The 27,547-nt window shown below is 41.6% G+C and overlaps 1 protein-coding gene across 2 annotated transcripts; it reads left to right on the forward strand.

Moving 5' to 3' along the window:
- Positions 1 to 371: 371 nt before the first annotated feature.
- Positions 372 to 26,915, forward strand: LOC117543268 (vinculin). Of its 2 annotated transcripts, none has more exons than XM_034211435.1 (21): positions 372 to 728; positions 12,204 to 12,274; positions 14,427 to 14,577; positions 16,008 to 16,116; positions 16,476 to 16,598; positions 16,722 to 16,882; positions 19,127 to 19,220; positions 19,351 to 19,498; positions 20,053 to 20,206; positions 20,300 to 20,475; positions 20,963 to 21,153; positions 21,880 to 22,079; positions 23,154 to 23,282; positions 23,388 to 23,537; positions 23,704 to 23,812; positions 23,908 to 24,210; positions 24,296 to 24,420; positions 24,545 to 24,727; positions 24,817 to 25,020; positions 25,143 to 25,247; positions 25,362 to 26,915. In XM_034211435.1, the coding sequence occupies exons 1-21, from the start codon at positions 561 to 563 to the stop codon at positions 25,506 to 25,508; spliced, it is 3,201 nt and encodes a 1,066-aa protein (XP_034067326.1). In that variant the 5' UTR covers positions 372 to 560; the 3' UTR covers positions 25,509 to 26,915. The 2 variants fall into 2 exon arrangements, with proteins under 2 accessions (XP_034067326.1, XP_034067335.1); XM_034211444.1 differs by having other exon boundaries at positions 373 to 728; positions 19,130 to 19,220.
- Positions 26,916 to 27,547: the final 632 nt, after the last annotated feature.

Here is a 27,547-nt window from a genome sequence, read left to right on the forward strand (position 1 = left end):
TGGAGTTTATATGATCCTGTGTGTTGCCTGTGAGGTCTGCACTCCTATCTTCTATCAGTCACTGCTCCAATTGCTGTGCTGGATGTGCCAAAAGTAGAGCTCGTCTGACCAGTGAATTTACAGCGGCTGGAATCTACTCCTCACAAACAGTAGACACATATTTCCCTTTTTAGGGCATGAGAATCTATTACGTAATTTTGGGAGCACTCGGATCTCTAGCAAACTCGCTTGTGTGGAAGCGGGAGGTGCTGATACGGAGCGACACCGCATTCGACCAATCAGGCGGCAGGAAAGTTGCCTTCTCGCTCGCTGATTGGCCAGAGTGTGGGAAACGTTGGTTGACGTTTAGGTTGGTCTCGCTCCCTCTCTGGCTGGGAGTTTTTCACGTTGATGGTTTCACGGGAGTAGTTGTAGTCTTCATACCGGAGGGTGAAACTGACCTGGGGGAAAAGCTACCAGGAGTGTTTAAAACTGTAGTAGTGGGAGTTTGGGAGAAAACTGCCTTAGTTGGTAGAATATTAACTTGTTTCTCTCTTGGATAGTGGTAAAAAGTTGCCAACATGCCGGTGTTTCACACGAAGACGATAGAAAGTATCCTGGAGCCAGTGGCTCAGCAGATATCCCATCTGGTGATAATGCACGAAGAAGGTGAAGTTGACGGGAAAGCTATACCAGATCTGACGGCGCCGGTGGCTGCTGTTCAGGCGGCCGTCAGCAACCTTGTTCGGGTGAGTAACTTTGTAAAATGTTGCCTGGTAAAGTCTGCCTAAACGCGACTAGTGTAGTAGGCTACCTGTCGCTCTTTGTCCCGCACCATCTGCTTGAAATTAACTAACTTTACCGTTAAAACACAACGAAAATAATGTAGCTAGCCATTTCTTATGTGTTGAATATCAGATAAAATAGAAGTATGCATGCTATTTAAGTTTCTTGAAGTTTGAGTCGGGGCAAAGGGCAGTGACGCCCTTTTCCCCTTGAAAATATGCCCTGCCTCCTCGGTAGCTGCCTGCCATGTCCTGACGTAGGCACTGCTGCTATCTGTGAGCCAGCCAGGTACTGGGGCAGGCTGCAATTCAACAGTATACCCACTTTATTTGATAGATAAGTTGCATTAGTTGTTAATGAATACGGTTTTGAATGGGAATATGAATGAACCTAGAATGCAGAATTTATTTCAGGGCCCTCAGTTCACATATAGTAGGTGGGACAGCATATTATTTCATCCAACTCTTTTAAACATATCTATATAGACTACAATGATTCATGGGCAGTTACATAAATGATTGATTATTAATGCATACATATATTTGAGCTACACATGCTCTGCTAATGTGATGATAAAGATTGAGATAGCATTGTCAAACCTTCACTCTGGTTGCAGAAATGTTTCAAAAATGTGAATTTGCATGTGGTTTCGTTTCTACGCGATGTGTCAGTGAACCATTACATTGTGTGGCCTAAAAAGGATGTTGGCTATATTACTTATGTATTTGGTCACATACTGTGTTTCCACATCTGTCAACAGCAGCTATGGCCCAATATGATTTTTGATGGGTCATACTTTCTAATGGGTTCTCTGATAACCCGGAATCTCCACCTGTCAACATGTGTCTTTTTCTCCCCAAAAGTTCATTCACTAGCTTCAATAACTTGGATTCTGATGAAATAAAGAATTTGCATCCAAATGAATAAAGAAGTAAATACATATTTCATTACCTATGGCTTAACTTTAAAGAACAAACTGTAATCATAATTGTTGGCAGATTTTTGAGGGATCCTGGCAACTAACAAAGAGCAAATATAACTTTCCAAAGTAGCTCAAAGTTTGACTCACTGTTGATGCACTCTGGCAAGTGAGTGCTCTACATTATCATATCTTGATACCCATTAAATGATGTGCGTCCGCTTCACCAGATGTAGTTGAGTTACAATTATATTTAGACCTGACCACAGTGGTGCTCCTCAGAGCCACATAGTATCTATTATGGCAACAAATAAGGAAATGACACAGTTGTTTCCTCAAATGTTCAGCCTGAAACACAAACAAGACATGGAAAGTTTCTTAAAAGGGAAGCAAGGAGATATGAAGGGGCTGTCAAGATGTTGTGGCTTGTAAAGAAGAGGAGGGATGGAGGCTAAATTAGGCACACTTGGTTCCTGTGTGTTGTTCTCTCAGCCTGGCAGTTAGGCGATACATTTGGACTCTTTCTCTGGCCTGTCAGCAAAATAATTCTCGGTTTACAGGGATTGCCTTCTATTAGCCCTCAGTTTATTTAGGGTTTATGGTCCATATATAACCAGTTCAAACTAGTTAACTTTATTCTATGCCTTTTGTTATCCCTCAATAACCACTACGTCCCAACTATTAGTCTGTACCCCGTTGTGTGCATTGTCTACAGCCACAAAACGTCCGTCCTCTGAGAGGCATTATTGAGAGGTGTTTAGACTTCATACTGCAGTAATACCCTGGGTAACAGTATATAAATACCGCCATAAACAGTTGTGGTTGTACGTAGTTAACCTTTTTGCGTAAACTATAATATTTTCATACGAAAGAGATTTGTTAGTCAAATTTAACAGCGTTATTAAAGATGAATGTACAAGGAATTATAATGATGGGCATGTGAAAATACAAAGAATGCACATCCAATTCTGCTGTATGGAGGTTTTCTATCCTCTTGTTTTAGGGGTTTGAATTTACTCTATTACATTTTCAAGCATCAGCTGTTTGGATCAAAGAGTTTGCTTAGTGGGTGCTACCTGCTCATAATCATCAACAATCCAGAGGAAATAGCAAAACATCCAGCAGCCTAATAGCAGGACCTAAAATGAGATTACATAATCGACTTACTTTCTTTAGATTGCAAATATTGCTAGGCACCTCATTGATTTATAAATAATCAAATTCTATCGTTTTTTATTGATTTATAAATAATCAAATTCTATCGTTTTTTATTGATTTATAAATAATCAAATCCTATCTAACACATTAGGTATAATATTAGAATACCACCAAATATGTGTGGGGAAGGAAAGAATCATTGAAGGAAGCAGTGCTTGTCATCATATCCTGACACATAAAATGTCTTTTGCAACATCAACTGGCGGGGGGGGGGGGGGGGGGGGGGATGAAATGAAATGAAATGATCCAGGCGTTTTGGACATTCTGAATTGTGATCAGATGTTTCCAACGGTGGCTTGAATGAATGAGTCGGCCTGTAATTATTTCCAGTTGCTATAGCAACACGACAACATGTACAGTGTTATGATATCGTTGAAGTTAAGGATCAGATGTAATGTCTTCTGGTTTCAATCCCACCAGTCTCGTGAGTCATACATTGCAGAGCTGAAAAAATACAACACTGTGTGGACTGGCTCTTATCTTTGACTTCTTTGTGGCTGATTGCATTTTTACAGGAAACAGGAATATTTTGTTCTTAATTTAGGACTTTATAAGACCATATACTATAGTCTTAGTATTGAGGAAAGGGTCATCCTTAGAATGAGAAGGGATGAAGGCGGTCAAGTTGCATTTCTTTAAAGATTCTTAACGCTATTTATCTCATTGTCTGGTTCAGAAAACCACTTGTTGAACAGACTTTTTTTTTAATAAGTTGTGTTCAAAATCTCTTGAGCCAGAAGCTAAAACACAGTTAATCATGTGAGTTTTTCGATTACCTTAAAATATGATTGAAAATTGGGTTCTTTTCTATTTACATATTCATGTATGCGTCAGGTGACTTTTCAATACCAGACAAAGGAAACAACGATGAGGACATTCTTAAACACTTCATCCAGACTAAAGACTTTTCTTTTTGCCGCTGCTTTTAATTGAACTATTCACATCTTAAACTGCACTGTAACTTTTATCCATGTATTTTTTCTTTTAATGTTTTTATTATCTTTTCTTTTTAATGACTGATTTTAAATGCCATTTTCTTAATGTCTTTCGTTTTTTGTAAAACACTTTGAATTGCCTTGTGTTGAAAGGTGCTATATAAATAAACTTGCCTTGCCTTCAGCCTGTCTGATATGGGGCACTCACCATGAACAATGTCTAGACTCTAGACCTTTAAATCATTCATTTGAAACGGTGTAATCTTGTTATTCCAGATGCATGGAGAAAAAAGGTTTAGCCCCTGTCTACCGAACCAGTATTTAAAGTGTAGCGCATGACCACAAACCATTGTAATTGTTAAATATGCCCGCTCTAACTTAGACCCTTCACTAGTGCTCAGCATCTATTGAGACAATGAGCCTGACATTAATTGTGAGGAATGTGAAGAATTCCCCATAACAAGGAATGCACCTCTGCTCAGCGGGGAATCTTCATCTTTATTTATGATATCAGTTTTTGACACACATTGAAGCTATAATCTGGTGAATTATTTTTTACTGGCAAGATATGGCTAACTTTATATGGGGGTAAACATGTTAGGAGAAGTGTGAGAGACGTTGTGTAGATTGTTTGTGCAATAAACCAGCCTTGTGGTCATTTTGAAACAGCTTGTGCAACAATGACATAACATAAGCACAATAACTAACTTGGCAGGAGGAAATACTTGCTGAGCTTTATTGCAACAACCAACCAAATAGCACTTAACTTGCTTAATCCTCCTTATTTATCACTTATCTGTCGGGTTTATTTTTTTAAGTTAAAGACACGATGCTTAGTCTAATATACTCATATTACATTTGCTGTACATATCAAAGCTATACATGTATACAAACTGATTCTGAGGGTTACAATTATTTCCCTTGAAATTGAAGTACAGCAGGCGTATCACCAGTCAGGCTCGTGAGTTGACTATTCTGGCCGTTTTTATTCAAGAGCGGTTGCACTTCATTATTCTTATAGCGCCCTTTTTATAGGCTTGGATAAAGAAAAGCATTGAACAGATTTTGGGTCCCGGAACTAATAAAATCACAAGTCTTAGTGTTTGCTAAGATCAGGGGTCACATGACTTGTACAGTAGATATGTTTGTATGTGAAGAGAAACGTACATCTTCTGCAATGTTGCTGAGGTTACACAACACAACTGTGCGTATCGCAACAACACCAAAGACATGAACTGTAGCATTTTCATCATTCTATAGGAAACGTCAGCAACACAATGAAAAGTGTTGGTGGTCTTGAACTTCTTTAAATGTTAAGATAAATAGCCTTCAGCATATACAACCTTCTGGAACTTATTACAATAAACAGCATCTTGATGAACTGAGTTTCTGCATTAAAAGCTAATATAAGATAAACGCTTTTTTTGTGAATCATGCAAAGCTACTTCGGTAGATTCCCAAACTTCAAAAATACTGCTGGAACTGTTGAAAGTGGTTCCAATTGAAATACTAAACTGTGTTAAGATCAGTATCTGATAAAGCGTGGAATCTGTCATTTCCCTCGACTGCTACCTTAATCCTTTATGGATGAGAAACAAATGTGTTCATTAACTATAGTGCTTAAAGGCATACAAAGCAAACGTTTCCTATTACCTGGTGCTCGAGCGTCCTGCGATTTGTCAAGGGAAATCGTTTCATGCTGCTCACCAGTTTTCTCTGTTTTCTTGGCAACAGCACAAGTACGACAGAGTCTGAAAGGAGATACGATAAGATGTCTTCATAAAAGTTTGCCGTTTGGTTATGGATTCACGCTGCATCTTGCGTCGGATGAACATTTGCCAGGATAGGGGGACACGGAGGAGGGATGAATTGATGAGGAAATGCAGGAAGCCAAGTCAGGAACACCGGCAGCTGTTGGCGCACTCAGGAACAGAGTGTGAGCCGCTGAAGGGAAACCCCCTCTCCCTCCTGCACACCATGACAAACGATAGAATGCAATAGGGCTGTCACTTCTTCCCCAAAAAACGCACATGCATAACTACGATGTTACCAACAATTGACCTAGTTGTAACTAATATGAATCCAATCCTTATATTTTAGCCTTATCCCTAACTTTGTTGTATAAAGCAAGTTTTACGTATATTTGGTTCTTGACTGAAATAAAAAAGAAGGAGCCTCGCTGCGGGGAAACTGATGATCACCTTGCACCTGAAGTGTTAGAGTGCTGGTAGTATCGATTTGATGACACATTTTTAATATGCCACTAATTGTAGTTCATCCAGGCTCTCGTCATCTCACGCCTAGACTACTGCAACTCCCTCCTGGCTGGTCTACCTGCATGTGCCATCCGACCTCTGCAGCTCATCCAGAATGCAGCTGCTCGTCTGGTCTTCAACCTTCCTAAATTCTCCCACACCACTCCGCTCCTCCGCTCCCTTCACTGGCTTCCGGTAACTGCTAGAATCCACTTCAAGACACTGGTACTTGCTTACCATGCTGCGAATGGATCTGGCCCTTCCTACATCCAGGACATGGTTAAACCGTACACCCCAGCGCGTGCACTACGCTCTGCATCAGCCAAACGACTCGTTGCGCCCTCGCTGCGAGGGGGACCCAAGTTCCCATCGGCGAAAACACGTGGGTTTGCTGTCCTGGCTCCAAGATGGTGGAATGAGCTCCCCATTGACATCAGGACGGCAGATAGCTTGCACATCTTCCGGCGCAAACTGAAAACTCATCTCTTTCGACTCCACTTCGAGCGTTAGAACTATTAACGAAGCACTTTTATACTAATAAAGGGCTGGATTACCTAAAGCCAGTTGAGTAGCACTTGAAATGTTTGGCTCTATGAAACCTGATGTACTTATATGATTCTGTTTTCTTCAAGGTTGTGTCTTCCTGGTCGAATGTACTTATTGTAAGTCGCTTTGGATAAAAGCGTCAGCTAAATGCAATGTAATGTAATGTAATGTAATGTAATGCACGCGCACACATTATAAAAAAACATGCTTGTAATGGACTACCATTTGTGTATAGATTAAATTAAGTTTGAATGTTTATACATTTCAATTCCAAAGTGATGGTCCCACAACAAGATGTATGGCCATTCAAAAGTAACAAATAGGTGTTATGGTTTATTGATCCACCTTATCGGATGCCTGTGTGAGATGTTGCCTCTTTCTCTCCAAGGCTCAGTTGATCCATACAAAGTAATCTCTTGTTATCTCTGTTCTATTAGCGGCCCGTGTTCCGTATAAAGATGGCAGCTCCTCTGTGACGATCCTTGTAGTGACCAGAGAAGGATTCACACAGATGAGCGCCGCTCCCCAGTAACACTGAACGAGCCGCTAAGCTCCTGTAACTGGAGACAGATAGTCGTGATATATCCTCTCTGGCTGCGGGGCCATGGCCAAGCATGCCATTTGATTTGTGACTTTCATCGCCTTGGACACCCTATGGGTAGCAACTTCCTGAACTCAATTAATAAACCATAGACACCCACTTGACGGATGCGATGATAAAGCCGTCGACCTTCAGTGCGACCTCTCTGCTGCCTTTCCGATTCATTGTCGGTCAGGAGTCATTTGATATCACAGAACGCAGCACTGGCTGGTTCAAAGACTATTGATCTGGAGTAGCTAATGGAGTGCTGCGTCATCAGTTTACGTGAGCATGTCTCATCGGATTGCAGTCACTTCGAGTGGGAATCATGGTTGCGGAAATGGAGGAACAAACCCCTCTGTACAAAATAGCTCACAGTTTATTTGTAGGGCATTGCTAAGGGAAGCAGTGACTGTGCTAGCCAGAATTTGCCATCATAGATCCTTGTGGTCACCATGACTAACACAGCATTGTGCTAAAACTAGCCAACATGTGAAAGGCAGGCAGTGTCTTGGCAGCCATGAGGCTTTCAGAGTGGCCTTTCTTCTCCCAGCAGAGTGATGGGCTGCTGTCAACAAAGCCAAGTCTGTTCTACAGGAGAAGCCACTTTATCAAGCTCCTTCACAACACAGGGTTTCCTCACAGCACTCTTGGAGGCTGAAAAGCGTGTCCGTGTTTCCTCTCCAGACACAAATGTTAAATGAGACTGTCAGCCAGTATGTGATAGCTTGGAAGAAGATGACACTGAATGTGTGAAAGGTTTTAAAAAGAAGGTGGAAGTGAACAACTGGCCTTCCTCAAAGTGGTGTAGAATCTATTCAGGGGACAGGATATTTGTGTTGTGGTTTGGCCTGTGAGGCTGGGCTCTGATTAAGAATGAGATGAAACTGGACTTCCTCTCTCCCCCATGTTTCCTGTCTTCGCTATCAATAATCAAACAAAGGAAAAATGCTAATAAATAATACACTTATTGCATGATTGGTAGTTAACTAACAATCAATTAAAACAATGATTTTGATGATTAATAACAGCCTTTCATTAGGGAACAATACCATCCAGGTTCTATAATGTGGAGATGAACCTATTTTTTTAAGTTTGATATCATCGTAAATTAAATATTTTCAGGTATAGGCAGTTTTTGTCGGTCAGCACAAACATGTCATTAAAGTGTCGCACCCTGATCTTGGAACTAAAGATAGGCATTTTTATTACCTTCTTAAACGTTTAGAGTAAAGAAGCTCTAATGTCAAGCTCGGTCAGTGTATTGCAAGAATGTGGTCCCAAAAGTTGACAGGCGCTCAAAATAGCGTATTAGGACAGGCATATTGAACGGCTTGACAACAGTGGTTATAAACGCGGGTCATGGTTCTATTTTTGCAGTAAATGTTTTGGATCAGTGTTTGGCTGCAGACTGTTTGGACCTTCAGCAGGAAGAGTGTCAGTGGGGAGAAGAAAAAGAAAGACAGTGAAGCCCGGTTGCATACAGAACATAGAGCCAAAACCCATCTGATGCTTTGGGGAGAATATGAGTCAGCACTCTAAAAAGGCCGTGTGAACTCAGCTTTTGGCTCCCACGTTGTTAGCCTATGGTGTAGTCGGTGTTCTCTTACCTTTATTCAGTTAAAGATCAAGTCTAAACTTGACTTGATCTCGTATAAATCATTATGTAGTTTTAATAATTCAGTGCTGACGTGACGCAAGCTTCTTACAAAGAAGGTTTTCAGTCCCCCAGAAAAGTTGTTCATCAAGTTCAGAATGCCGAACTGCGCCTACCCGAAAATATTTTTTTATATAAAATATTCTGAACGTAATCGAACAGAAATATATATTTATTTATAAGATTGTATTTACAAAATGTTGGCAACATGACTATGTCATAAGCTAATGGAGTCAGATACATTCTTATTTAGCCAGACTTAGATAACCCAGAGATATTCCAATTAAAAGTGTTCAAAACCATTGACCAGGTAATGTTTCCAATATTTTACAAATGTTTACTTTAATTGAACTTAAATCTTTTTTATTGTTGTAAGTCGCTTTCTAAAGCAAACAAAGTAAACCTTTTTGTCTTCTTGATTCCAGTTTACAACAGGATGCTGACAGCTCCCAAAGAAAAACAATTAAACCATTAGGTCCAAGTGTTTTGCAAACCAAAAACAAATCTGCTAATATTATGTATTCATATATTACGACTTGCATGGAGGAGAGCTCTCTTAAATGAGGTTACTATATTCTGCAGTGTTGGCAAGGGGTGCAAGGTCTTTGTGTTACATCCTCCCCCCTCACTCTTGTTTACTACCCTGTCAGTGCCCTATATCCCGGTGTGTAGCCCCGCTGCCCTTTCATTGAAGAGCTTTAGTTGTTGTAGTTGGCTTTTGTTCACAGCTAGAATGTCAGGGTGGCATATAACCACTGTCTGAGATGGACAGCCTGTAAGCTCCAGTTTTAGTTTGGCACAACCTTTGGCCCTAATTTATAAGCGCTCAGTTACTCATAGAGTCTCTCTGGTCCGGTAAAAAGAGGGTGAAGAGATGTATGTCTGCGCTGCTCCATTGCAGCCTCAACCATCTGGAATGACTCTGCTGCTGCCTGAAGTCACACACGTTGACGAGCTCTCTGGGAAAGCCCTCTGCAGCATCAGGACTACATCCCACATCACTTAGTTTCCACAAGGCCTTTAAAAAAAAAAAAAAATTGGCATTATTATTTATTCACCGAAATGTCTGTAAATTGTGCCAAAAGGTGCTATTAAAAACTCCCACAGCACAGGGTACCATATTTAAATTGCTAGTTTTGTCAGCAAGGTTCAACAGAACGGTTTTACTGAATGATGTGTGTGACAGCGAGGTAATCACTCACGTAGTTTATATTTATCGAAGCAATATTAAAAAAAGAGAAGATTTATCGTGTTCCTGTTGGGACAGCTCATTTCAGTCACCCAGTGTGTTCCGGTATGAACGCGTGTGATCTCTCACCCATGGCAGCTCGACGTGGGTGAGTAGTTTCTCCCTACAGAGCTGAGGTTATGATGGGGGAGGTGAGTCATTTTGGCATTTGAGTGAGAGGCGACGTTCAGCTGCTCTACGCATTATAACTACGCTGCGGCCTGCCCCCCCCCCAGCAGCTGCCTTGTTGAAATAATGGTTCGTAGCAGGACATCATTCTGGAAAACGGCATGATTAAAGACAAAACTCCCTTAGGGGGGAAGTTGTGGAAACAGAGTTTTTACTCACGCATATGACATGCTAGTGATGTATAGAATCACAGCTCATGTTGCATAAAAGTTTGGCAATGGATCTTACTGTAAAATATCACTGAGCCAGCACAACTGTTCCAACTCATAGTGCTTGACAAAAAGTGTTGAGTGATACAAAATCCTCATGACTTATGAACTAGTCATCAGGGCTGAGGCCAGGGCGGGGGGGGACACTTGTTTGGACGCTTTGACAGCCCTTGGTGCCACCTTTACAAACTTTGTGTAGTTAAAGAGATTTTTCTTGTATTACGCCATCTATTAAACAGATAATGGATGAGATGGCAGGAATGAACTTCACCGAATCCATGCATTTCTATATTACTACATCAAAGAGTGTATCGTCACGCTTTACCGATGGCCACTTATTTTTGGTTAAAATAGCCTTTGATCTTACTGGAATCATAACGAGAAATTGTGAAGCTTAGGTGCTTTTGCTATTGTCACTAGTTCCTGTGCAGTAATGTATGATGTTGGTTAGGCTGTTAAATACCTGAACTATATATAATGATGTTACTGACACTTCCCAACCAACCAGAAACTAATAGTTCCTGTGCCGATATTACACAGTAGTTCTCAACATTGAGACAGCTGAAGCAATAAGAATGATTTGATGAAATATAGTATAATATTATTGCAGTCTTTGTTTTCAAGCATTTATCCATGATATGCGGAACATGATGAGAATATCCTGCAATCAAATCAAGACATGAAAACTCCAATGAATTCATATAAAACTCTTATATTTACTGCAGGAGGATGCTATATGGGGGCTCATCTTTGAAACATTGTTGCTGCACAACTAGTAGTTCTGTGTTCTCACGATGTTTATCAGTGGTACCTGCCACAGTTTCCTCCCACGTCTCTAAATTGTTGAAGCAAAGGGACTGTGAGTGTACAGCATCTGTGTTTACACTGTAATAGAACCAATGACCTGCAGAAGATGTCTTTGACCTTTGCCCAGTGCATGCTGGGACAGGCTCCAGACACCTCTGACCCTTACAGAGATGAAACAAGAAGTGGGCGGAGTCAGTTTGAAAACTACTGGATACCCAAAACGACTTGAGCACCTGCTGAACAACCTGTTAACATTTATTTACTGCCCAATATTTGTATTCAATTTTGTTAGCATGAATTATGACAATACATAAGACAGATATACAGATTCATTCATGAATTCACAGGGCGTCTTTAAATAGGCTGTCTTCTTATTACAGACACATGCATTTCCTAACATTCGGTCTATATGCTGTAAAATGTATTATCTCTTCGATTTACACACGGCATCTATTGCACGTCTGTCCGTCCTGGGAGAGGGATCCCTCCCCTGTTGCTCTCCCTGAGGTTTCTCCCATTTTTTCCCTTTAAACTGTGGGTTTTCTCTGGAAGTTTTTCCTTGTACGATGTGAGGGTCTAAGGATAGAGGGTGTCGTTTTTCTCATACTGATATTCTGAACAATCTGTGCTGTTGTATTTGCTGTAAAGTGTCTCTACTGTAGGCTATTTTTATTTTATGTACGGCACTTTGGCTCGACCAAAAATCGTTTATAAATGTGCTATATAAATAAAACTTGATTTGATTTTAAATGAATAAATATTGGGTCGAAAATGTCATGTTCTTGTTTGCAAATGTCAATTGTGTATTCTATATATTGTACATCACCCCTTTATGTCTTATTCCATTAAATCCCAGTTGATTGTTTTTTACTCACCAAGAATCTGTGTTTTCCAGGTGGGGAGGGAGACTGTACAAACTACAGAGGACCAGATCATGAAAAGGGACATGCCACCAGCGTTTAGCAAGTAAGCACGAAAGAGAAATCTCTGCCGATCTCAATTTCATACAATATTAACCTTTCAAAAATGTTTTTAGATGACACGGTTGTCTCCCTACAGTATGTGCAACCCACTAGCCTCTCTCTGGCTCTGGTTCTCTCTTTATCTGTTGCAGTAATGGCTGGTTGTGCCCAAGCAAAGGTCAGACACGGCATGTTAAGTGCCCCAGAATCTTGCCCTGGTGTAACATAAATACTTTTTTGCCTAGGGTGGAGTTCCTTTACCCTAAATGAGAAGGGACACAAACTCCTACATGCCCTCCTACATTAGAGCCAGTGACTGCTGCTGCTTTTGATTTATTTTAAAACGTGAAACACGAAAAAAGCTTACACATTGATGTAGAAAAAGAGATGTATACATACTTAATAAATGTTTCCTGAATCACTTGAAATCGGCTAAATCAGTAGCTTGTGCTCATCTGAAGTCTGTCTGTATCGCAGTCAGACCGATCCTTATTAAATGAGACTCTACAGTGGAGGTGGGGAGTGGGGAGTGGCAGGACCTGAGAGCCCCCCCCCCCAAGGTCAGGGATGAAATATATTGGCAGGCGCAGGTCGTGAGGCTCAACACATTTGGCGCCTCAAAGTCACATCTTCACCCTGTCGTCATCCATCAGCACATAAGCTGGAATGCGTCTCCTTCACTAAATATAGTGTCTGTCGGGGTCCGGTTAATGCATGGCTCTTTCTCGCTAGTGCACGCTGAAGGACACTGCTGGCTGGCTCTGCAGAGACACACACACCAGCCTGGATGTCATGCACATACATTAGCCTGTATCCTGCAGGAGACTTGCTCCTTCTGAAGAATGGAAACTGAGCCTCTCTTGTTTGGCCCCTCTGCAACGTCTAAAATGTGGAAAACTAACAATAATGATCTTGTTACCGAGGCAACATTTGGCCCCGTGGGCAAAGAAGGAGAGCAGTATACAGTCGGTTCTTGGCTTGTTGCCTGATCTATGTGCAATATGGCTGTTATGATACAACGCAGGTGGCATGCATGATGCAGAGTCAAAGAGCTGAGCCTGTTGTTTTCCTGCTCTGGAGTTCACTGAGTGCACCGCGGCCAGGAGGCAACAATCAATCATCTCCATCTCTGTGCAAACAGGGGGTTAAATTGGGCCGAAGCCATTCAGAGTGGAGCTCTGCCTCCTGAGATCCAAATCACTTCCTGTGAGAACAGGCCAACTCCTTTGTCACGAGCTACAGATACTCGTGCTGCAGAAGTCACATCAATATTATTTATATAGTCCAAAAGCCTCATAGGGCTTTTCATTCTGTACAACATATGACACTCTGTCCTTAGTCCACTCAACCTTTAAAACAAGTAAAAAGCCATTTTCATTTTTAACCAGCTACCAACCTGATTTCACCACATCCCATTCATTCCTTATTCAATTACAAATTAAATGTCCTTGCCATTTAACTATTCATTCGGCTTTTTCATTTAAACAAAGCTCATGTCAGTAGATTTCTTATGCAAGAATAATACAACAAAACAAACGAGTGTTTATATGCTTAAATAATTCCCCAAATAAGTCCCTTTTTTAAATCATCAAAAAGATTTAAGGTCGAAGGAAAACTTGAGGAGATATTTCGTAAATGGGAACCTTCTCATTTTCATATTCGTACTAAAGAACACAGTTTGGTGATCTAAAAACGAGTGTCTCCATACAAGCTGCAGCTTGTCGCTAACAGTATTGGTTTTCAAACAAGCTGCAGACACACATTGTTTGTAGAACAGGAAGGAAACTAACTATAGCGTTGGGATGAGACATAGTAAGCTGTTGACATGATGTGTGAACTCTGTGTGAAAGGTGTGAAATTCTATCAGCTGATTTTTCACATCACATTTCCTTTGAGCTGAAATTCGTTTTTGTCATGTCTTGATTACACTCAGCATCAGTTACAGTCAAATCTTATATGTTCTTCATTTGAAATGAAACAAAGTCCTGCTAGGACAGCTGTTAGTGTTTATGTGTTTGCTGCGAGTAACTTGCTGTTTCCATGCGTAAAGTCCATCTGGCTTTTGAAGGGCTCCGTATCATCAGCATGACACTTGGTTTGAGGATTTTTTTCATTTTGTACTGCTATTTAAATCCATCATTCTTTGCTCTTCACAGAGTGGAGACTGCATGCACTAAACTGGTGCAGGCTGCCTCCATGCTGAAAGCTGATCCGTACTCCGTCCCTGCTCGGGATTACCTCATCGATGGCTCGCGGGGCATCCTCTCTGGGACCTCTGACCTGCTCCTGACCTTTGACGAAGCTGAGGTATTCCTTCATCCATTCATTCAGTCTTATTCAAATAACTTTGTAAAAAAAATTCCAGTCTTTTTGTTGAACAACGAGGTCAGAATAAAAAAGTTGTTAAAGGAAAGAAATATCAATCAGGTGAAACTTTTTTTAGCAGGCAGTATACTCTACCACCTCATCCATTTCCTACATGTTGCAGGATGTGAATGGGGCCCTAACTTCAGAAACATATGTTGATTTAATAATATTTTTGTTGTGACATCTGACAGTGGTGGAACTGATTTAACTGCCTCTTGTGCTCTGAGGCTCTCCCAGTGCATTGGTAAAGCATTGGTGCAAAATGGTGGACACCAAGTGTGCTCTGTCTTGCCTGATGTTCTGAATGACTGGAAATAGGTCAACATGACATCATTTCTTCTTTGCTTGGCCGGCTATAAACAAATACCGGAAACCAAAATACAAATAATGACAAATATTTAAATCAGATTAAATAAATGTTTATTTGTTTTTTAAATATTTAACATTTAAAGAAATTCACAGTAAATTTGACACTGCTGTTTATTCTTTGAAACGAAGTTTTTTTACTGTAAAATGTCCTGCCACAGGTATATTATCACCATATCTCTTTAATAACCAATGATATGGATCTGCGCATACTTCACTGTTAGAAGAGTCAGCAAATCAATTGTTATGAGATTGTTTCTTAATGTATTCCTTAAAAATAATGATATCATCCTCAAAAAGACTGTATTGAGGCTGTAAAAGAGCCCACTGGCAGCAGAAGGTGAAAAATGGACCGAAAGCAGCTAATAAAGCTTGGAGCTGTGCTAAAGGGTGTACTATTGATTTTCATTGAGCAGACGCTGAGCTGGAAGGGCTTTAGTGTCTTTTTAATGGACACTTGAGCCTGCTGTAACAGGCTCTTCTGGTCTAAGGACAGTAGCCATTCCTGCTGCACTGCCCTCCCCTAAGGGTACGCTACTGCTTACAAAGAAGACAGAGAGGTAGATAAATATACCACACGTCTGTGGAAATCTCCATACTTCTTACAAAAACACTTCCTAAATCGTGAAGCAGGCAGCAGCATCATCTATCAGGCCCCTTCTTCCTTTCCTCTCAGGGATGGGAATCAAATAAAAATTGCTGCTCAGCTCTCTGAGAGCAGCCGTCCCCTCGCTGTCTGCAGCAGTCAGCAGGACTCGGCAGGAGTCATCAGTCAGCGGTGCCATCATGGTTTCCAATGCAGCTCAGGGATGGCTCTGTAGTGGAGTGGTGACTCCAGCAGTCCTCACAGAGCTGGAGTGAGGACAAATAGGCTGGAATGTCATTAGGCAGCATTATCCTTGTGTAATTCGAGAGAGGGTGGGGGCTGTTTTTGCATAATTTCCTCTGGTTACGCAACTTTTTGAATTAGCCTTTGTTGGTGTCTTGTCCTCTCATTGTCATAGGTCCGCAAAATAATCCGTGTGTGCAAAGGCATCCTGGAGTACCTGACGGTGGCCGAGGTGGTGGAGTCCATGGAGGACCTGATCACGTACACAAAGAACCTGGGTCCAGGTCAGTCTGCTGATACAGGAGGGTTACTCTGCTAAAGTGGGGACTTGACAGTATCTCAGAAACGTTGATGTGTTAGCCTGTATCTCCTGAAAGTAGACATCAGATTATCTACTTCAGTAAAAGCAGTATTCCTTCATTCATTTCTAAAAATGTGTTCCATTACAAGTATGCCCTTACATTTGACTTATGTAAACACATTCTTATGAACTGTTCCTTCCTATAATCTTAATCTGAAAATAAACAAGTACATTTAAATGGAAATACACAAGTAATATATCACCTTACATTTACATTCAAGTATGTGACTTGAGCAAATGTACTTAGCTCCTCTCCACATTTGGTTTGTTTCTGGTTTCCAGGAATGACAAAGATGGCGAAGATGATCGATGAGCGACAGCAGGAGCTGACTCACCAGGAGCACCGCGTGATGTTGGTGAACTCCATGAACACAGTCAAAGAGCTGCTGCCCATCCTCATCTCAGGTATTCACACCCCCTTCATCAACAGGGACTCCCACTCAGTGCTTGTTGATTCTTCTTTTTCTTAAAGCAAGTGTCAAGAGCATAATATCGGATTATTTATTGTGAGTTCTGTTTTATTTCCAGGTATCAAAATCTTTGTGACAACCAAGACGTCTGGCGGCCAGGGTGTGGAGGAGTCCTTGAAGAATCGTAACTTCACTTTTGAGAAGATGAGCGCAGAGATAAATGAGATCATCAGAGTGCTGCAGCTGACGTCCTGGGACGAGGATGCCTGGGCCAATAAGGTACTCCCAATAACGTGTCACATGCACACACTGTTATTATAAATATACACAAGAACAAGAGCCTGCTTTGAGCTGCACAGTGTTTTAGTTTGGTTTATGTGCTTTTTTATGGATCAACTGAAAGCAGTGAAGCAACATTTAAACAATTGTGCTACCCACTGTGCTCTCACACACTCCCAGAATGCCTTTGGCAGGAAGCTGCAGACTGGAGAGAATATTAAGTGAAGCTTTTCTCATTTGCATTCTTTCTTTCTTTTTGAACAAGGCATGCACTTTGTTTCATCAGGATGACCTCATTAGAAGGTTGACAGGTGTCGAAAATGTTTGAAGCTTACATACCGTTATAAAATAAAGTAGGAACTTTCTCTGTCTCGTTGTAGCTTGGTCGTCTTTTGGGCTCGTTTTTATGCTCAGCTCACTATATCTTTACTGTCCCCACACTCTTTAAAGGGCTCTTTCTCTGCCACCTTTTCTCTTGTTTGACACTTTGTGTTGCTCTCAGTTGGTATGTCCAGTTCAACATTTGTATTTATGTGGTTCTTCCTTTCTTTTGACCGTTTCTTTCTCCCTTCACCCCCTGTAGAAGGTAAGCTTTACCTCTCTCGCAGATTGGTTGTGCAGCAGCATGTCTGACAGATGTGTGTGCTGTCTTGTGCTTTGTGGTGCCATTGTGTGCTTATCAGTAGGCAGGATAGGTAAACTGTTGACTATATATATATATATATATACCGTAAGAATTCATTAGCACTTTGAATTTGTTGGACTGCTAATGAAACGGTGTGTATTGACGAAGTCCTAAGCAGGTTGGAAGCTGAAAGTGTGGAATCTATGTGGAATCTTCTTTTTGATCTGTTTTTGCTTCATAACATGACATTGTATCAACATCTGTGTGTGTTCCTCCTATGTCTTTTAAACCTCACTATGCATGTCCTCAACCTGTCTGATTATTGATTGACCTGAACCGTGCAGTATTGATTTGGGTGTCATTCATTTGAATTGTGTCAGCATTTACCTTACCGTACGTACATAAAGCATTATGAGGAGATCACATAGAAACACATTTTGTTCTGTGAACGGCTCATTTAAGTTTTTATCCAATAGATAGGCTAGGTATACCATCTTGTGTTAGATTTTAAACTGTAATGGATGTATGTTTGCATTACAGGGCAATGATCCTATATCAATGCTATCTTTCACATTACTTCACAGCTTTTCAACTCACATAAACAAGTGATTACATGCAGAACAGCAGCTGCGCAAGTTTGAACAGCAAACTAATATACCCCCGCAGCTCTGGTGACATCACTTCAAACCTTTGTACTTCCTGTTTCCTCCCTTGTTCTGCTATGTTATTCAACACTCCCAGTTATTCAAATAAACCTGTGTGTTGCCCTCTTTTATTTTAACAAAGTGATTATCGTCAGGGCTCAGACACATTTTGAAATAGATATTCTTAAAACAAATACTGGAGGTGTGTTCTTAGTCTTCAATTGCTATGACGTTTTTGCTGAGATGAAGATACATGATTTTAAATGAAGGATAGTGTTTTCTGAATTCCTATTATTCTACCATGGAAAAAAAGCTCACTCATTCATCCGCTCTGGTCTCCTGCTTTGCTCCGTGTCCAACAGGACTCTGCTTTGTTCTGCTGACTCGACAATGAGTCAGCCTCTGTTGGATAGATTGTTGTATTTCCATCCACTCTGATTGAGATACAATGGAGAGTCGTTTGGCTTTCATAACAATACACGCTCCCTTTTTGATGATGTGAAAGAATGACGGATACGGCATGCGCTCCGTGGGTGTGCCTGACAGATGTGAGCGGTGTTGCACATAGACGTTGCTGTGTGGTGCTCTTTAAGTGGAATAATTCAACAGTTGGGTTTGATCAGAACCATGACGAGAGCCTGGAGCTTTTGTACACCATGTAACTCACTGTGGAAATAATTGAATGAAAATACACCCCAAGCTCAGTTTCAATGAGTCACGAACTTATTCTTAAAAAAGGAATATAATGATATGACATCATACAGTATGTTAGCCTCATTCACACAGAAGACACTGTTAACAGGACATTTGACTTGAAATGAACACAACATTCCAGTGTCCCTAATATTCATGTCATCATTTATAGAAAGAATATATATACATGTTTGACTTAGGGTATTGATCCAACTTTTTTTTGTTTTCTCTAGTTGCATTGATTCCCTTTAAGTTATTCATTTAGTTTGCCATTTTAACCCAAAGGACACAGAGGCCATGAAGAGGGCTCTGGGGCTTATCGACTCAAAGATAGCTCAAGCTAAGAACTGGCTGAGAGATCCAAACGCTCAACCAGGTAATACAATTCCTATTTTACCAATTTACCAATTGTAACTATCTATTCTACCACTAATCATGTCCTCAGACTGATTATCTGGTTATATCTAGATAAAGTACTGATGTGTGGCTTTGTTTGGTGCTTCTAGGGGACGCAGGCGAGCAGGCCATCCGCCAGATCCTTGATGAAGCCGGGAAAGTTGGTGAACTGTGTGCTGGGAAGGAACGCAGAGATATCCTGGGCACTGCCAAGACTCTGGGCCAGATGACTGACCAGGTGTCTGATATCAGGGCCAGGTACACTACATCCTAAAACACATTGCTGTGTGTGTGTGTGTGTTTCACAACTATGAAAAGACATCCGCCTCCCATTTCACTCACTCGTATATCTTTCATTAGGTTGTGTCCTTCTCCTCCCTCTGTCACTCAGTGATTCTGTACCGGTGTTTCATTTAATATCCATTATTATTAATGCTCCTTTTGCACAGTAGTTTCCTTTAACATCCTTAAAGGGAGGCAGTAAGCATAATAGAGAGGATTATAGTGTGTAATAATGGAAGTGATATCCCTATGATATGAAAGCCGATTGTCACCAGGGACCCTGAGTCACACTCGATAAAAAGCAGCTGTCTGGTATTAATCTATAATCTACTTTAGCCCCCGGTTGAGTAACTCCTCTGAAGACTAAGAGATGCCTTTGAGCCTCGGATGCTAATATAGGCATTAAGTTAGGAAATCTAATTCTTCAACACGGAGACATAAAGCTTTTTAGTAAGTAAACTAATAAGTCTGCATGTGTGGTCTGAGGTGCCTCAGTTTATGGATCTGTGTGTTTTCTTTGTCCACCCCAGAGGTCAGGGGGCGTCCCCGGCCGCCATGCAGAAGGCACAGCAGGTTTCCCAGGGGCTCGACGTGCTAACTGGCAAGGTGGAAAATGCTGCTCGCAAGCTGGAGGCCATGACTAACTCCAAGCAGGCCATCGCCAAAAGGATTGATGCTGCCCAGGTGATCCATTAACTCCACTTGGCTTCCTAAACAAGGATTTCAAACTTGAGATGGAAGTATTTGATTGTATTTTCTTTGCGTTTGCCCCTGCAGAGCTGGCTGGCAGACCCTAACGGCGGCCCAGAGGGAGAAGAGAACATCAGGGCCCTGCTCACAGAGGCCAAAAGGATTGCAGACATGTGTGAGGATCCCAAAGAAAGAGAGGACATCTTGCGCTCTATTGGAGAGATCGCTGCCATGACTGCCAAGTTGTCTGATCTCAGGAGACAGTAAGTTCCTGACTGAGGGCGATATTGAATCATTTTATGCTGCATTTGTATTTTCTTAAAGTCTAAATTTGACTGCCACTTTATCCAAACCCCACAGGTCTGCTTTTACATTTCATTACAGTTGTTTAAGTAATTATACCTAGGATTGGAAGTCATAGCCTGTAGATCTCTGACGGAATGTTTTCCTTGTAACAGTTCCCTATTCTTTCTGTGGGACTACAAATTCCATGAAACTGTTTTACAGGAACCATTATTACTCCATCTTGTACAACTGGTCTAGAGTATGTGTTTTGGTTCATCACCAGGAATTGTAAAAAGCTCAAAATGTACTACATTTTCAAGTGGAATCATTTGTATTACGACTAAAGCTGCCGTATCAAAACACTAGCTACTTGCGCTCTAACTAAAGATAGCTATTAACCAACCTAATTCAAGCCTTATCTTTATAAGGAAAAACACCACCTCACGCCTGTTTTATTCCTTATAGGGGTAAAGGTGACACTCCTGAGGCCAGAGCTTTGTCTAAACAGATCGCAACAGCTCTGCAGAACCTGCAGTCCAAGACCAACAAAGCTGTGGCCAACAGCAGGCCTGCGAAAGCAGCTGTTCACTTGGAAGGAAAAATCGAGCAGGCGCAGCGCTGGATTGAAAATCCCACCATAGATGACAGCGGTGTGGGTGAGTCTGGCTCCCATCCTCCCCAACTTCCTCATCTCTCCATCTTTCTCCTTCACATTCCTTCCACTGCTCCTGTGGTTCAAAAGCAGACCAGACACTTAGTGTACATGTCCCTTTCTACTGTCCTCAACATTCCACAGCGCTCTCCTAACACTGTTATGTCGTTCTTTGGGTTTGGCTCGTCTCCTGTCAAGCCTGAACAGTGTTGTGTTTGTTTACAATGGAGCTGTGACCTCTCTAAGATGGATTGTTTCACACAATATAACCTTACCTCAAAGGAACAACATGAAATGATACAGAAGAAGCCATGGCTCTCATTCCCCCTAGTGTTGATTAAAACAGTCATTACAGAAACTACCCAGCATTCAATGGGCAGCTATTTGCAGGAGTTGGCCAAACTTAACGCTGGCTTTGAAAAGCACCCTTTAAAGTTGCCTTAAATTAGATAATATTTATTGAGCAAAAATTGCAAACACTCTGGTTCTAGATTCATCAATGTAAACTTATGTCATAACAAATGTAATGTCTTTGGGGGATTTAGGCATCCATATTTGGTAGACCATTTGACAATTAATAAAACATATCTATGATGGCAAGATAAGAAATTATAAAAAAGATATACCTATTTTCTTATTTCACTCTATAACAGTATGTTCATTAGCAGTTAACCATCAGATTGTTGTTGTAAATCTTAATGTCTTTACATTTTGTTGTGTGTGTGTTTAGGTCAGGCAGCCATCCGCGGGCTGGTGGCAGAGGGCCGCAGGCTGGCCAACGCTCTGCAGGGCCCCTACAGGCAGGAGCTGCTGGGTAAGTGTGAGCTGGTGGAGCAGCTCATGGCCCAGCTGGCCGACCTGGCTGCCCGCGGGGAAGGGGACTCTCCTCAGGCACGGGCTGTTGCTCAGCAGCTCCAGGAGGCTCTGAAAGTAAGATGGCTATTACTCACAGTTATTCTCATTCTGACCTGTAGCCTCACTGTGATAGATCATGATACACAGACACAGAGAAACAACCCCCTCTGCTGGTTACCAGTGGTGGAAGAAATTCAAAAAATTGCATATGTTACAATAAGTCAAAGTAGTACGACCACAATGGGAAAATACTCACTAAAAGTCCTGCTCAAGCTTCAAAGGTAAAATGATTGTAATAGTAAAAATCTGAGAAAAGCACAGATCTACATTACATTACATTACATTTAGCTGACGCTTTTATCCAAAGCGACTTACAATAAGTACATTCGACCAGGAAGACACAACCTTGAAGAAAACAGAATCATATAAGTACATCAGGTTTCATAGAGCCAAACATTTCAAGTGCTACTCAACTGGCTTTAGATAAGCCAGTCCTTTTATTAGTATAAAAGTGCTTCGTTAATAGTTCTAACGCTCGAAGTGGAGTCGAAAGAGATGAGTTTTCAGTTTGCGCCGGAAGATGTGCAAGCTATCTGCCGTCCTGATGTCAATGGGGAGCTCATTCCACCATCCTGGAGCCAGGACAGCAAACCCACGTGTTTTCGCCGATGGGAACTTGGGTCCCCCTCGCAGCGAGGGCGCAACGAGTCGTTTGGCTGATGCAGAGCGTAGTGCACGCGCTGGGGTGTACGGTTTAACCATGTCCTGGATGTAGGAAGGGCCATCTACAAATGTGTCTTTTTCTCCATTCTTTCGGATTAGTTAAAAGCTGACATGTCTCTGAATAAAGATTTGTATAGGTTCCTAAAAGTCTGCAATTTACAGAAAGCATGTTTTAAGTTGTTGTTGTACACACCTGAATGTAGGCTTTAAATCTGCCTTAATAAATGTAATCTATAATATTATAAATCAATTCTCCAAAACTGTCAAATGAATAAAACCTCAAAATCTGCTTTTATTCAGGACTTACTATTTTACGAGGACATTGAAGCTCTATAAGAATTTGTGTATCTTAAAGATCAGCGGTTTATGAAGTACTCCTGATCTGACTGTGAGTGCGTTTGTAACATCTGTTTGTCCTCCTCCCAGGACCTGAAAGGGAAGATGCAGGAGGCGATGACTCAGGAGGTGTCTGACATCTTCAGTGACACCACCACCCCCATCAAACTGCTGGCAGTGGCTGCCACCGCCCCCCTGGACGCCCCTAACAGAGATGAGGTCAGTCACGCTGCGATCTCACTTTAGTGGTGTTACATTTATCTGCAGGGTGTACTATTATTCCCAACTGTTCTTTTGGGTAATTGTTTTATTAATCATGTTTAGGTCTTTGACGAAAGGGCTGCCAACTTCCAGAACCACGCCAATAAGCTTGGCACCACAGCAGAGAAAGCTGCTGCTGTCGGCACTGCCAACAAAAGCACAGTGGAGGGAATCCAGGCTGCTGTCAAGTCAACAAGAGACTTAACACCACAAGTATGTGATGGTTTAGTGTTTATATCTGTTTATGTTTTCAGTCCACTCCTCTCCGCCCTTCACTCTGCTTCACCAGCCGCATAGCTTAAGTGTTTCTAGCTTCCTGAGCCAAGTCTGTAGCAGTTGTCATTGGACTGACAATTAATGGCTCGGATTGTTTTTTAAGGTGGTATCTGCGGCTCGTATTTTGCTGAGAAACCCTGGCAACCAAGCGGCATACGAACATTTTGAAACCATGAAGAATCAGTGGATCGACAACGTGGAGAAAATGACAGGTGATGGGCCATCAAGACGCTGTGAATTCCCTGATAATAGATGATTCCTTTTACGCCATTGTTATTCCCTATATTAACACGTTATCAATGTTTAGGTCTGGTGGACGAGGCCATCGATACCAAATCCTTGCTGGATGCCTCAGAGGACGCCATCAAGAAGGACCTGGAGAAGTGCCGTTTGGCCATGGCCAACCACCAGCCTCAGATGCTGGTCGCCGGCGCCACCAGCATCGCCCGCAGAGCCAACCGTATCCTCCTGGTGGCGAAGCGAGAGGTGGAGAACTCTGAGGATCCTAAATTCAGGGAGATGGTGAAGGCTGCGTCTGACCAACTGAGCCAGACAATTTCTCCTATGGTGATGGATGCTAAAGCAGTAGCTGGAAATATCAAGGATCCAAGTAAGTGGTTGTGCTAACATGTTTTAGGATTATGTTCTGTAGAACCTTCTGATTATTGATGAATGTGTTTTCTTTCGATTACCAGGTCTTCAGAAAGGCTTTCTGGACTCAGGTTATAATATTCTTGGTGCCGTGGCAAAGGTCAGAGAGGCCTTCCAGCCCCAGGAGCCAGACTTCCCACCACCTCCTCCTGAACTGGATCAGCTTAATGTAAATCCTCAGACCAACTACACTATTCATTTGGAAAAACATCTAAAGCTGCTTCGGTGTTTGTGTCCAAAACCACATGTGTATTCAAACCGCTGAACCATAATGACTTTAACTTGCCTTGTAGCTTAACGATGAGGCAGCACCACCCAAACCTCCTCTTCCCGAGGGTGAGGTTCCTCCCCCCAGGCCTCCTCCCCCAGAGGAGAAAGATGAGGAGTTCCCCGAGCAGACTGGTGATATGGTGAACGAGCCCATGATGGTGGCTGCCAGGCAGCTCCACGATGAAGCTCGCAAATGGTCCAGCAAAGTAAGTGACAGTAATGTAAACACAGTAAGGGGCTTTCACGTTGGAATCCTCCACCTTCAGATTGATCATGCTCCTATCGTACCTCATAGGGAAACGACATCATTGGTGCTGCAAAACGAATGGCCTTGCTCATGGCTGAAATGTCTCGTCTGGTGCGTGGAGGCGGCGGAAACAAGCGCGCCCTCATCCAGTGCGCCAAGGACATCGCTAAGGCTTCTGATGAAGTCACACGGCTGGCCAAGGAGGTGGCCAAGCAGTGTACTGACAAGCGTATCCGGACCAACCTGCTCCAGGTCAGTTCAGTCGGCTTTAGAGGGTTGGTGGGGCTTGTCAGAGTAGTTTGCAGTGGATTGCAACTGTAGAATGGCTAGGCTTTTTTTTGTATACCTTGTCTGACTTTCTGACCTCTTTTCAGGTGTGTGAGCGCATTCCCACCATCAGCACTCAGCTCAAAATCCTCTCCACAGTCAAGGCCACCATGTTGGGTCGTACCAACATCAGTGAAGAGGAGTCAGAGCAGGTGAGCAGATTATTTTTGAATGAATGGGTCAAATCACAAGACTCATTATGTTTTTATATTAGTATAATTTGAGTCCCCCTCATCACTGAAGCTCTTTAATTCCTTCTTCCCCAGGCTACTGAGATGTTGGTCCACAATGCTCAGAACCTAATGCAGTCCGTGAAGGAGACGGTCAGAGAGGCCGAGGCAGCTTCCATTAAGATCCGGACGGACGCAGGTTTTGCCCTTCACTGGATCAGAAAGACCCCCTGGTACCAGTAAGACAAGGGCCCCTGTTCCTCCGGTTATTGTTGGTTCTATCTAGCGATCCAGGAGAACATTGAATGTACAGATATATTCTTTATCAGAGCTATGATATCGGTGCCTGTCACACTTCCTCTGCTAGTCCCATGTCCTGTCTGTAACAGTTGCTGTTCTGGTAGAATGTAGACAATGGGACTATCAGTGCGAGTTAGGGGTTAGATTCTTACTGGGGACGTCTTTTTTTCTAAAAGTGTGTAAAAAAATGTGTTTTTAAGCTTATTTTGACAAATCCCAGGAATATATACTGTATTTTTGATTAGAGGTCTGATTACATATAATGCAAGGATGGTTTTTGGCCTCTTCTAAACACAAACCTTAAGTTAAATTTAAAAAAACTACATTTTCTCAAGAGACATTTTTATATCTTTGTACTGATAGTTTAACCTTTACTATCATGTATTCATCTTTGCTAGAATAAGCACATGAACTTCAGGAGTTGTTACAAGTACAGTACAGATGCTCAGCTCACGCAAAATGTATACATTATAATTATGCCTGTTTACACTATTCTATATGCTCACAAGTGAAAGTGAACACTGTTCATTGTTTTACATATTGTAATGCAATTGTAGCATTCTTTATTTTCTTAAGAGTTCTGCCAAAGACTTTCTGCCATGATCTTTGAAAGTAAAGTTGCCTTTTTTTGGTCAGCAATACATATTTAGTTACTTAAAAAAGTAACTTAAAAGTCTGCCAACAACAGCAAGTAAAGATACTTAAACAACTAATTCTAGATATGTGTAATGTTGCAATTCCTGCAATTACTCTGATTTACACAGCAAGCTAACAAAGCTTCCTTTTCTTAACACGGCACACAGCTTGTCTCATGTTTCCTTGTTGTGCACAATAAAACATTTTGTTGTGATATATGAATTGCACACTTCTCCTAGGTAGTACATGACCAGAGGTTAGATAAGGATCACTGTGTCATCTGCAGCTGATGAAATGTTGTGCTATCACATTTGTCTGAACACACTAAACATAACTGGCCACTATTTCTGGCGACCATAGTTGATATTTTGAAATATCTGAAGACTGTTAGAGTGAATGTGTCTTTTTAAGTATCTACTACAAACTGATGTGCCTTGGATAATACACTTTATCTGCAACTGGTACAGTTTTGATTTACAGATGTTTTGTATGAGGTATGATAGTGTTGATTTATTCAAAAACACTTGTACATGATTCTTCTATAAGGTAACCCCGCTTCATGAATTTTACTTCATGTCAAATGATGCTCTATGCAAACCCAGAGAATGTTTGTTCAAAAATGATGTCACTTGGTTGGGGTTTAAATGGGCCTGAACAACATTTTGCTGAGGCAATGTTCACTATTTTGTAATAAAGCATTTTATAGCACTTTGAGGTGTGTTTGCTCTATAATTTCTTGTCTTCCTTTATGCTTTACAGTGTGAATGTCAAAGTGAGCTTTTCAGGATTGAAAAAATCTACATGCATAAATCTGCTAAGATATGTACTAAATACTGCTTCTAAATATGTTAAGTATGTGATATAAAAAGCAGTCATATATATTATACAGTGTATATACACTGAACAAAAATATAAATGCAACACTTTTGGTTTTGCTCCCATTTTTCATGAGATTAACTCAAAGATCTAAAACATTTTCTACACAAAATAACCATTTCTCTCAAATATTGTTCACAAATCTGAAAAAATCTGATAGTGAGCACTTCTCCTTTGCCAAGATAATCCATCCCACCTCACAGGTGTGGCATATCAAGATGCTGATTAGACAGCATGATTATTGCACAGGTGTGCCTTAGGCTGGCCACAATAAAAGGCCACTCTGAAACGTGCAGTTTTGCTTTATTGGGGGGGTCTGAAAACCAGTCAGTATCAGGTCTGACCACCATTTGCCTCACGCAGTGCAACACATCTCCTTCGCATAGAGTTGATCAGGTTGTTGATTGTGGCCTGTGGAATGTTGGTCCACTCCTCTTCAATGGCTGTGCCAAGTTGCTGGATATTGGCAG

The sequence above is a fragment of the Gymnodraco acuticeps genome, unplaced genomic scaffold, assembly GCF_902827175.1.
Source record: "Gymnodraco acuticeps unplaced genomic scaffold, fGymAcu1.1, whole genome shotgun sequence".
NCBI classification, from domain to species: domain Eukaryota; kingdom Metazoa; phylum Chordata; class Actinopteri; order Perciformes; family Bathydraconidae; genus Gymnodraco; species Gymnodraco acuticeps.

Bases quoted from the DNA above. Each gene is read 5' to 3' on its own strand.
- LOC117543268 (XM_034211435.1), top strand. From the start codon at position 561: ATGCCGGTGTTTCACACGAAGACGATAGAAAGTATCCTGGAGCCAGTG. The intron at 19,499-20,052 runs GTACACTACATC...TGTCCACCCCAG, and splicing joins GTGTCTGATATCAGGGCCAG to AGGTCAGGGGGCGTCCCCGG. The intron at 24,728-24,816 runs GTAAGTGACAGT...CGTACCTCATAG, and splicing joins CTCGCAAATGGTCCAGCAAA to GGAAACGACATCATTGGTGC.